General features: G+C 34.6%; 1 protein-coding gene across 1 annotated transcript in view; it reads left to right on the forward strand.

Moving 5' to 3' along the window:
- The window catches only part of LOC124227108 (uncharacterized), a 444,749-nt gene extending 434,322 nt beyond the window's left edge, over positions 1-10,427 (forward strand). Inside the window, exons 23-24 of the mRNA XM_046641003.1 lie at positions 7,319-7,465; positions 9,582-10,427. Of these exons, the coding sequence (XP_046496959.1) occupies positions 7,319-7,456 (138 nt within the window). The 3' untranslated portion in view covers positions 7,457-7,465; positions 9,582-10,427. The remainder of the gene's footprint in view (positions 1-7,318; positions 7,466-9,581) is intronic.
- The last annotated feature ends 2,239 nt before the right edge of the window (positions 10,428-12,666 follow it).

The raw sequence follows: 12,666 nt of genomic DNA on the forward strand, positions 1-12,666 counted from the left end.
GATTCCTTGTCTGCAAAATGAGAATATTAATACTTTCCTAAATAACAGATTAACCAATTAGTGATTGCTGAGTGCTCTGCTGATAGAAAGCAGCAGGAAGAAGAAAGGCAAAAACGAAAAACGGCAACTATTTTATTATTAAATGGGTTTCACTCCGTTCTGTATTTTTCTTCTGCTCCTGGAATTGTGACCATACAGTGCAAAGAGCAGGTAGACAGACTGAAGCTCACCTTTATTTCCCTCAACAAGAAGACGGCAGATGAGACCAACATTATCTTGCAAGTCTTCATGAAGCTTTGAATAAGCGGGGGGAAGCACATTTTGTCCTTGAATCGATAAATTGCAGGGCAAAACATCATACAAAATAACGGAGTTTTCAGCTTTAACTCTTCTATTTTAATATCTTTCAGAAAAGATTATTAATGTATTTGGAAATTCCCATATCCGTCTTCTACAATGACCAATTTGCAATCTGTGTGTGTGTGCAAGACACAGAGAAAAAAATACACAATAACATGGGAAAGAAATCAATAGGAAAATACAGAAAAATTAGGGGCTATAGAAAATAATCATTAAACATATAGAAATTGTTGATGATAGCTTAACATTTCCAAGGGGAAAACGCCTCCATGCAGTTTTTTCTTTTGTTGAAAGTCATTGCACATGGGAAGGAACAAAGCCATCCTTGTGTTTCTCATTGTGCACAGTTTTAGGCTATCCTAAAGAAAATATTAACATTAATTCATTCATGCAAATGGAAGGAAGTCATGTTTTCATACCCCAAATTAGAACACTTTACATCTTGTAGCCAAGACCTGAATAAGATGATCCAGTCCGTCCTTTTGGCACATTTGCTTACATGACAATATTGGAAATATATGTTAAAATGAAGTAGTAATAGCAATCATTAGGGCTTTGCATAAAATATTGCTAAAAATGTCAAGTCCACTAATATCTTTTATTCCTGGTTTTCAAATTCAACCTTAACAGTTGCGACTTGTATTGATTTTTTTTAGTAAGGGCCTGATACCATTTTGCCTTTTCCTCTCACTAAGAGTGATTGGCCGTTTTAGTAAACTGTAGAGGGTCGTCATTTTCTTATATCTAAAACTTAGACGCTATTATAAGAACGTATTTAAAAAATGAGAATACAAGAACAAGGAAGAATGCAATTACCAGACTAGTATTAGAATAATGTCACTACGAGGCATTTTCCTGTCATACTACCATGAAAAGTCTTAAATAGACACATTTACTAATCATTTAAATATATACACACATACACATATATATGTATAGGAATTTCTCTCTCTGTAAAAATTACTTGACAAAATTATTATTCCCATATGTATGTGTCAAAATAAGTGATCTTATTTGTCTATAATAATTAGGTCAATGTGACTTGCTATCAAATGGTTTGCTTTTCAGAAAACTAAGCTAGACAATTCTCACCTAAGGGTTACTTTATCATTTGTATATACATTATTGGTAACCTTTGGGAGGAAAAATTGCACATTTTTTTAATTAGCACACTATAATTTTTAAATAAATACTAAGGATTTCTGACATATTTTCAGGAAATGTAGTTATTTACTTTTAAAAAGCTATTTCAGTCACATAAAAAATGTTAACTTTCAATGACTAAGTTAATTTTAGTATAATTGTTTATTTTCCTTAGAAAATCATGAAGAATTGTTTTGATTCTATTTATTATATATTGAGATGTGATTTTTAGAAAGATTTTAGAGATTCTACAGGTCTTTTCTAAAATAACTACTCTTGTCCAATCTTATAAAATATTAAATTTCTCTATACTTCATTTGTACTCATAATTCGAGACAACCTTTAATTAACAATTTGTTTTTTTCCAGACCTCATATGTTTTATTTGTGTATATTAAAAACAAGAATGATCAGATACATATTTTTGAAAATGCCTACACTTAAAATAATTTTCAGCATCTTAGATTTCATTTGAATCTCAAAAGACTTGGAATTTATGAAAGCTATAGAAGAAGATTTATTCTATTCTTATATTCATATATCTATCAGAAATATACATTGACATATGATATAGTGCAGAAAAAATTTTCTGGGGATTCTAAGTCATAGGAAATATTTTAAAAGGTATATTAAATGTAAAGCAGTTTTAAAAATAAGCCTTGACATATTAACTAAAACATATGGTTAAATGTCTAATATAAACATTATAGAGGGGGAAGAATTAAATCTTTATTGCACAATTGATAAAGATTGAATATTTTACCTTGAATGAAAATACGTTCATTTTTACTTCTGTATATTTTTCTCTCTTCTTGAATTGGATTTTGGAAACCATATCTTGAAGGGTGACCTTCTAAATGTGAAAAATATTTTCATGCTTCTTTTTTTTATTCATCTTAAGTTATTATAACTTTGGAAAAATATTGAGTCTTTGCATCATAAATATGTTTTAAATCTATGTATCCAAACATCAATGCTGGAGATGAGCGTTTTCAGAATCTGCCATGATGCTACTGATCTGTGATTTTATCTTGACTCCATTTGACAAGGCTGCCCAATACAGATTTCTTAAAAAGCTGAAGATAATTCACTCCTGAAAAAAAAATAGCAGAAAAAACCTAAACAATTATTTTTTCTTATATTTATGTGCAGAAATATTACCAAATTTTTGGGGGTGCATTTTGTAATTGTGTCAATATTAATCTAAGAACTGTCTACACATGTATTGATTTTTTATAATAATCCATAGATATAGAAGTATTAGTTTCTCCTTTTTAGCTTATGGAGCAAATTCTTCCATAATTACCTGAAACAATTATTTAATGAAAATATGCTAAAACAATGTGAAAACCCAGCTTAGTGTCAGTTATTTTTACATATTTGTATCCTATAAATTATTTTTAATCTCACTTACATTTTCTAAAACACTGACATAAAATCATGTAAGTTTATTTTATGTGCAAAATGACGTAGGGTATGCTGAATGACACTTAAAAGAATGAAACAGTAACAGAAGGTTATTTTCTGAAGCACTCTTGACACTAATGCTAAATTACAACTTGGAAACATCTAGCATTTTTACCTTTATGAGAAAAGGCTTTTTACATATTTAACATAATTTCAGGGAAAATAAACTGGAATTATGGATAAAGATATGTACACTGTAACCAAAGGGCATTTGTATTCCCCTGTAGAATACTTACAATGATTTTATTGCCATTTTGTGTCATTTTCTAAAGGATATAAAATACAGCCAGTAAACAAACTAGACTTTAGATTTAAGGTGACAGCTGCTCCTTCAGAAGCAATATTCAGATATTTAATCTTAACAACATTGAATATTTTACAACCAAGCAAAGTACACTTTTGCAAAAATGAAAGGACTATGTGCTTTGGCTTATAATTTTCGCAGTTGTGATGATCAACACAGCCGCCACTGCCGCCAACACCCCGCCATCTAAATCCCAGAGAATTAATCCCAGTGTGGGCCCTAATTTAACTGCCTGAGGAAATTAACATTCATGCTCTACTTTTTCAAAATGCAAAACATCCTTTCTCTAAAATAGTGTCGATTCAACCTATTCCTTTCACAGAGTGTCGTATTATTTCTAGGTCTACTTTTGAAATCTACAGCTGTAATCTAATTTTAATAGCCTCTTTGCCCCTAGTTCAGATGGCTGTACTTCAGGTGTAGGAATCTGAATTCAGCTGAGGAAAACTTTCATTTCATTACAGAGCCATAATGGGTTTCACAAGGCTTCCAAATATTGCTGTGTTGCTGCAGTCAGTGAATTAGTGCTATGCATACGTGAGTTTTGTATTAAGTGGGTAAATTAAATTAAAATCTATACGGAATGTTGTATATATTTTATTATTCCTCCTTGTCATCCTCCTTACCATGTTTATAACGGCCTCTCACTGAAGCTTTGTCAAGGTGCTTTCTGGCTAGCTGGGTATAACCCATTCCACCAGAGAGAGTGTAAGTACAATCAACTTCATTTTTCCGATTAAACACGAGGATCTATTTACTCTTATTAGCAGACAATTCACTATCTCTTTCTTGAGGTCTGTTTTAGCCACACAATTTCTAAGAAATCCAGGGACTTCTTTATACCCAAAGAGGACCAGTCCTGCTTCAAGCACAAGGCAGAAGGAATTTACCTGTGTGCTGTTGCCTCCACGGCCTCGGGTGTCAGTGTTGAACACTAGTGCCACACAACATGATAGATCCTTTACCTCTGCAGAAATCCTTCGTCAGTCACACTGCCTGGCAATGCCACAGAGATGTCCCAAGCTTGCACTCTATTCATCCACAGTCATAAATTTCTAACACCAGGATGGGGAGGTCCTGAGTGGCTTCAGTGACTTCAGCCTCAGCCACATAGTGTGCCAGAACTAGTTTTCCTCCCAAAAAGTTGATTGTAAGAAGTTTTGACCATCTTTTGTTGTTGTTTTTGCTTTTATGAAGGAGTAGAATTTGGAGTTCCCTACTTGACCATTTTTATTAATGTTCCATATTATTTCATAAGGCTAGATTCTGATAGTGGAAATACTAGACCAAAGAATGTGAGAATTTAAAAGGATAAATATTTACATGTATATTTGTTATATATTTAGGTGTAAAATATATATACATATATAGGAGTTATATATTTAGGTGTAACATATATATATCTATAGATATAGATATATATAAAGATAGATAGATCTGCACATCCAAATTACCTTCCAGAAAAGATGAACAAATATATAGCCACAACTGCATTGAATGAAAAGATTGCCCAACATTTTGGCAACCTTTTTGGCTATAGCCACACAAACTATGCTCTCTACTACTTAATGAGCTAGTACTATGTTTGAAATATGAGAGCACATGGATATCATAGTTCATCATCATTTTCTACCTTCAAAAAATGCTACATGACTAGATTGTATTTTTGTTTATTTTCAAAGCATCACATATATTAAGCAGAAGTTTCTCATGGGATATTAGTTGTTTGTACATTTATTTTCTAGCAACATTTCTTACCAATAATCAATGAAACCCATAAAATAAAATAAGAAATATGATTATACTGTTATGTTATTTTTCTAGCTCAAATCAATTGAAATAAATGACTGTGAAGAAACTGATAAAATTAAAAATATTCTAAGGTCACTTTATAATCACATTACAATTGGAAAGTGAACTATCTTGCATAACAGTTAACACAGAAGTGACAAGTAAGTTTCCTTAACAATCATAATTAAGGCTAGTCATATTTTTATTCCCTCCCCTCTAAACTTATCAGGCCAAAGTATATTTGTTAATTTGATGTATATTCACATATACTTACAAGTCATTTTATAAAAGTGCGTTTTTGATATTTTATGGTGGCAGCTGTGATGAGGACAGGGGAAGAGTTAAAATTGCAGGAGCAAATTAGAAGGACCAGTGTGACCCGAAAGGCTACGTGCTGTTGGTCCATGGCCCTGCTGTTGTGCAGCAGGGTAGAGAAATGCTTCCAGGTCATTAGTTCAGATGATAATGGGGGAAGTTCCTCAAATCTTCAGCAAACAAAACTATCCCTAATCCCACATCCCCTGGACACTTTAAGGAATTCCTAACAATAAAGGCATACTACTGAGTAAGGAGACATCCCAATAATTCATTTCCTAGAAGATAAAGTGATGATTGAATGTTACTCTGAATCTAATTCTGCACAACAAAGACAGATTGTAAACTTAGGAGAAACTGACTCTGTCATTTTGAAATTCCTAATTCCGGTGGAGCCTGCATGCCACCCAAATTGAAATTGGGAAAGTGCCTCTCAGAAGTTCCAAGAACAATTGACATGATCCACCAGATGAGGATCTAAAAGGAAAAGTATCTCAAGAGGCGTGGACAAAGCTTTAGACCTGTGATTCTGACTTGCATTTTTAGAGATGGTTAAGAAGAATGACAGGGAAGCAAGTAATGAAAAAGGGCCAGAAAATTTTAGGTGCCAGTGGGGGCAGTGAACTTGAAGAAGACTTGGCAAGAGAGATTCAACAAGAAAGGAAAAATCAAGATGTCCAAAGATATTTATTCTCCTCAGTACTATTCAGTTGTATATGTCAAGTATCTAACCTATTTCTGCTTAATCACAAAGGTATTCATTAACTCACGTAAGTGGAAATTATGGTAGATATTCTGATGGAATGGCTGAATTCAGGAGTTCCAAGGATGTTATCAAAAATCTCTCCCTCCCTGCCTCTCTTTCTTCTCTGTCTCTCTCCTGTTTTCATCTGTGTTGGCTTCATTCTTGGGTATTTTTATTTTTCATATGGTCCATACCTCCAGGCTTTTATCGTTCCTAGTACTTGTTATCTTGGAAGGAGATTTTCTTTTCCAGTATCCTAATCTGTACTCTTCTCTCATTTGCTCCCCACCCCCCGGAAAGAGGCTTTCTGATTGGCTAGCTGTATGATTTATAGCCCCATTAGGAGATGGAAGAGTAGTTCTATAAAGAGAAAATGGCTCTGTAACCAAAAGAAGAGCTTGTCAGATAAGCAGATTTCTTCTTTGCTATCCAGAGAAATGCACGCAGTTTGCCAATGTAGATGTAGTGTTGTTTCCTGTCTTTCTCATCAGGATAACCTCCAGTTCAAGAGGCCATTCGTTCTGGGGGAAAAAATTCTCCAGCAGAATGCTTGGAAATGTTAGATACCTGCAAGATGTAGGCGAGACTTCTGAAGTCAGTGAAATTGATGATTATTGTAAACATCCCAGGAATAAACCCAAACTGTGTGTGACGAATGAAACAGGATATTGGCATGGTTGCTAGTTGTGTCCAAAGATAATTAGTCTTGTGTGTACAGATGAGTTCCTACTAAAAGGAATGTCATCCTGTATTTTCTCCCAACAGTTTTTTTTTTAATCCACTTCATCACACAAAAGTTATTAAAGGTAAAAAAGAAAATCTGAGTCTTGTATTTGATTTTGGCATTCTTTGGTTTCATAGAATTAGGATAATTCACTCTTCAAGTATGTCTTAGTTGCTAATTAAGACCCTATGTTCCATATTAGTAAATATTATACAAATTTTAATTCGTATTTTTGGTGTGTTGTAAAATTATTGTTAAAGTCAGAAATGGAACCAAACCATAAAACCTAAATTTTAAGCTTCTGTTCAACTGTAGAATTAGGTCAACAATATGGCATTTCAGGGTATTTCCAAGCTGTAATATCTTCAGAGAAAAAGCAGGAAAAAAAATTGTAGCTTTGGTTCATTCCACCTAAATATTTCTTTGAAACATAGTAAGTTAATATGTGCCATTTTATCACCACTTTTCAGGTTTTTGGTGATATCAGCAGCTTGAAGTTTATCCCCAGTGAACTGGTCGCAGCTATCCAGGAGCATGTAAGTGAAATGGACGGTACACTGGAAGACTCCTTTGATATTAAATCAAGAGAAATGAAAAGAACCCATTGAAATAAACAGGTACTTTTCCCACTGATTAAATATTCAGCTCATTGTTGTACGTGAGTGCATCAACTAAGAAGGAGCCATCAGGTGCTGTTACCTTCTTGTTTTCTTAAAGCTTCACCGTGGTGCACAAGTCGTGGTGAGAAGACAAAGTCCAACTTTCGTTTCATTCTCCTGCCTTATAGTACATACTTTACTAAAAGTCAGTAACCGGTACTGGAAACCACAGCTGGAAGTCATGATCATCCATGTATGTTTTCAGAGAGTGTAGAATCCTGCTAATCTTCGTTAGCTCAGAAAGAGCTATCTGGCTATGGCGGAATTTGAACAGGGATAGGATACCATTTTTCACATTCTTTTACAGCGGCACTCTTTCATTTGGAGGGAATCAGGGAAATGGCTAGAAGATGCTATAACATACCTTACATAAATCCCCTCTGCCTTTCACTTAGCTAGAAATTTTCCCTTTTTTTTCCAGAAGAAACTTCAAGGAAAAATATGGAAAAATTAAATAGCAATAAAAGCATCAAGTCACTTGAATGAGTCGTTTTGCAGAGCATATATTTTGTATTCTAAATAACAACAACTAGCTCCAAACTGGCTGGCTCAGATCTGGACTCCTTGCATATAGCTCAACTCTTCCTAAAGGGATCAAAGCAGCATGCTCCCCTTTCCAGTTCTTATATTATCCCTTTTTCTCTTTACTCCCTTGCCCTCCTCTCTTTCAACTGAAGGTTTGGAGTAGGATTTATGATCACAAATGGACAATGAACAGTCAGAGGGTCGATGGGTCATAAAAAATCCTGTGCCATTAAGAATCCTTTGTCCTCATTATAGAGCAATACATACAGTGGCTATCTAGGCCCTCCCTCTGATCTTCTTCTGCACCTTTAAGGAAGGGTGAGCGGATGTTTTAGCCGCTTCTCCCAATCGGAAGGCAATGTTTATTACAGGGATCAAAATTGATACCTGTAACTAAAAAGCATGTGAACATACCCGATCCTGGTGATTTTTCAATCCCCGCATTTATTCATTGTGTATTATGACATCTCCAGTCTAACATAAGACATTTGTATTCAGGGTTATGCTAGATGTTCCCTCTCGGTGGAAATTAGCATATGTATGTACTGTCTATACTTTTCATCCTCTATTGTTATTGATGGCCGATCAACATACACGAAAAGCTGTCAACAGATCTCAACTTTACAGAAACTAATAAACATACTAAACATCTTTTAATAGCTTAAACTATTGCACCTACACACCTCAGGCAGCTAGACTCTTCCTTCAAGATGATATTTGAATGTCGCCATCACTGACTTCTTTCCTTCCTCACCTCCACTCTTACAAGTATAATTACTCATAGCTTTGACCACCAGGCACTTACCTCCACTTTCACTAAACAGTTTTGTATTCTAATTACATGCTTTTGCCTTTAGTTACCCGTGCAGAGAATTTTTCAAATGTGTCTTCCTATTAACAGAGCTTAGAATAGTGCTTGACACTATGCAGGGGCTCAATAAATATTTACCGTTCGAAAGATGGTGTGAAGGAGAAGGGGTGCAGATTTGGGCCATGTCTTTATTATGTTCTCATTTATAGTATAAAGAAGGCTAAAAAGAAATGGGGCCAGATACCATAAAACAAATTCTATGATAGACCGGTATCATCCCAAAATACACTGAGAAGGAATAACTGTATATGTATACCTGAGTAGATTTCTGCATCTTAAGCTGTATTTCATTAAATTATTGGGTCAAATGGATAAAGCAAATTTAGTTGAATAAGTGATATAGAAGTTTTTTTACTTAGCTGTCATTTGCTTAACTGAATCAATAAAAATACCTATCTATTTTGTAGGGTTGTCACTTTTATCATACTTCCCTCACTAAAGTTTAAGCTCTATAAGGGAAGGGATCATCTGCTTTATTTACTGTGACCCTTCCCAGGCCTTAATACTATCCTTTGAACTAGTAAGTGCTCAATAAATTTTTGTTGGATGAAAGAATAAACTGATAGGCCAAGTTTCACTTAACTTTATATTTAACGTACTACACGACAGTGAATTGAATGAACAATACAGAGATCATCAGTCAATTGATATTTTTCTTTTTTTGTGTGTTTCCTTTAGGAATTGGTGGCTCCAATGGAAGGATGAGGATAAATTAAAAAAACAATATTTTCTGGCCCCTGAAGGATGCCCATGGCCGTAGCACATTTCCTAATCTAAGGAGTCTCCTGCTACATTAGTGCAAAGCATGAGTTGTTCAGTATTTTAAAGTGCTAGTCTATAGAGTGTTTTGTTACTTTTGTTGTGTTATATTTGTTTTCCTTGCCGTTGAACTTATCTACTGAGCATTAAGTATAAAGTAACTGATTCAACATATGAGTTAGTCTAAGACTTTCTCGACATTAGATAGACATACATATGTGTATATAAGTATGGTGGGTAGAGGTTTGCTAACACGATTTTTCAAGAGTTCTCTCTTTTTGTTGAAAAGGACCTTTCTAATGTTCCTGGGCTCAGCGCTGTAACTCAGTCCAAAATTGAAATAAGATTTTGGTATTGTCTCACTTCTGAAGTAAATACCACATTTGCATTGGCATTGAAATGACCTATTTATTTAGATTTTTTTGGATGTACATGTATGGTGAGGTTCTTAAGAGAAAAATAGAAAAAGAAAAAATGAACTTTTTATCCTTACAATCAATTCCTCTCATTTTATATGGCCCTATTATAGCACTTCTGCAAATAATAATTCCACAGGTAAGGAGAGACGGGGTGGTCTTTGTAAACAAATGCTTCTAACAGAGTTCTAACACGAGTCCCCAGTATAATATCCCCTTATCAGTGTACACATATTTATACACAGTTATTTCAAAATTCAAGATATATATTTATATATTCACTGTGTATTCAATCATTAGTTTTTCTCAGTATAATGAGGATAATTTATAATGCTAATAATTATTTTTCAAAAGTCTATTAGTAAAACAATTGCTTTGCTTATAAACTCATATTTTCTCAATGATTTAATTGGTAATTCATTTCTAGTATTATATTTTTTAGTTACTAATTGACTTGTGTCATTCAGATTGATACATTTTCTCATATAGACATAAGAGACACTGCAAAATATGGTTATAATTGAAAACTATACATTAAAAATGTCCTTTTGGTAGATCTTTTTTGTTAGTACCCACTGTGCTCATATTGCCTAAATAGATTATCAATTTGAAATTAAATTCTATTAAGGAATAAAAATATAAATAAGAAGGAATTAAAAATTTAGATGCTTGCTATAAATTTAAAAGTGAGATCTATTAAATGTTCTTTATATTAAGCTCAGTGACAATAGATAGATTACACTAAGTGTCAGTTAAGCAAGTGGATGAAAAATGAGTGCTTTTCATCCTTCAGTTAAATATAGTGCTAAGCGGTATGTGCTAGCGTTAAAAGCAAATTACTTACCACTTCAACAATCACAGCGTGAGAGCCTTCTATTGGAAGCTGTATTTCCAGTCTTTCTTGGTCCTCAGTTTTATTAAATAAATCAACTGATAATGCTTGGATAAGTGAAGGAAAAAGCCTTGATGGCACTATGGCCTTTTCAGTTTATATATGCTTATTCAAGATGTTTCCAAAATGACCTTTTCTCTTTACTTTAGTCACTAAGAATTCACTTACACATACCCACACACAATGTTATCTAGTTCAACTTCCTATGCGAAGCACAAATCCCTTCCACTACATCAGTTGACCATCCATCTTAATCTTAAACCCCGCTAGGGATGAGAAAATCACACTCCAGATGAGAACTCTTACTACTAGGAATTCCTTCCAATAGCTTCAAAACAGCTATTACTGAGTTTGAGACTTTTGTGAAAAGCTGCTATAGCAGCTCAGAGCCCTGGCAAATGGTAGGTCCTAACTAAATAGTAGTTGACTGAGTGAAATAAAGTAAGTCTTGTCTTTTTTCTTAATCCAAATTCTTTTCTTTTGAATACCGTGCATTTACACATGTTTTCCTTTCTGTGACTAATGAGGAGTTGCGGGTGGGGAGAACAGATAGACTCAAGGGTGAAGAAGGTAACATTGGACACTCCCTCCAGGGATGCAGGAAAAGTTCCGCCGCCCTACAGAAATATATTGAAGTTTTACTTATTCTACCAATGTCTGCAATGCTTTAAATAGGATCAAATATCTGTGTTACACAGTGAGCCATTGGTCTTGTGTCATGAACACAGAGACCTGGTAGATGGAGGGTCTGCTTGATCTTGGACCTGAGGACATGTGAAGCATCAGGATAGATTGGAATTTAGTGGCCTTTCTCTTATTGATTTTCTGACTTTATTGAAACCCTGAGAGGAGCAGGAAATCTTTCCTAAAGTAATGTAAATTCCTTAAGGATAATTTCTCCAATGTCTGTGTCATAATAAGAACTCAGTAAATGTATGATCAATGGATGGATGAATGAATGAATGAGAGAGTACAGCATGGTGGTTAAATGCTGGGGCTCTGGAGTTTCATCCAGGCTGAAATCCTGCTCCATAACCTACTAGCTATGTGACCTTGGACAAATTACTCAACGTCACTGAGAGATGTCAAATAGTACTTGCTAATCCAATAATATAATTAGTATACGTGGTTTTGGGATTGCATGATTGGAGAGAATATCTTCAATATCCGAATATCTGATGCACTCTATCCACTTCATTCCTGGAGAGGGCCTTCCTCACAATGCTCACCTGGTCCTAAGCTGACCCCATGGGATGTTGACAGCTGTTTGGTCAGAAAGACAGCTTAACAGGGCATCAGCTGAGCTCCAAAAGATAAATTACTATTAGGTAATGCACCTAAGGTTCTTTTTCTTCCGAGGCTGACTATATACTTTCAGTTCAGCCTTTCTTTGAATGGTCTTGGTTGCCCTGCCTCAGTTATTCAACGAATTCTATGCTTGATGTGTATATGTAGCATGGTTTTCTTAACAATCCCGCTTCATGAGGCATCAAATGTAGTTCCAACAAACCTCTCATGTGGGATTATATCACTGTCCACTTCACAGGGTTGTCATGAGGAATAACAGAGATGATGAAGGGAACATATTAGCTATTGAGATTGGCTAAGCAAATAATGAAGGAAACAAGAAAAGAAATAAAAATGAAGAAAGGGGTAGGGAAAGAAGAAATGGAAAGATGAAAGGAAAGAAAGAATA

Source organism: Equus quagga, chromosome 15, assembly GCF_021613505.1.
Source record: "Equus quagga isolate Etosha38 chromosome 15, UCLA_HA_Equagga_1.0, whole genome shotgun sequence".
Taxonomy (NCBI): domain Eukaryota; kingdom Metazoa; phylum Chordata; class Mammalia; order Perissodactyla; family Equidae; genus Equus; species Equus quagga.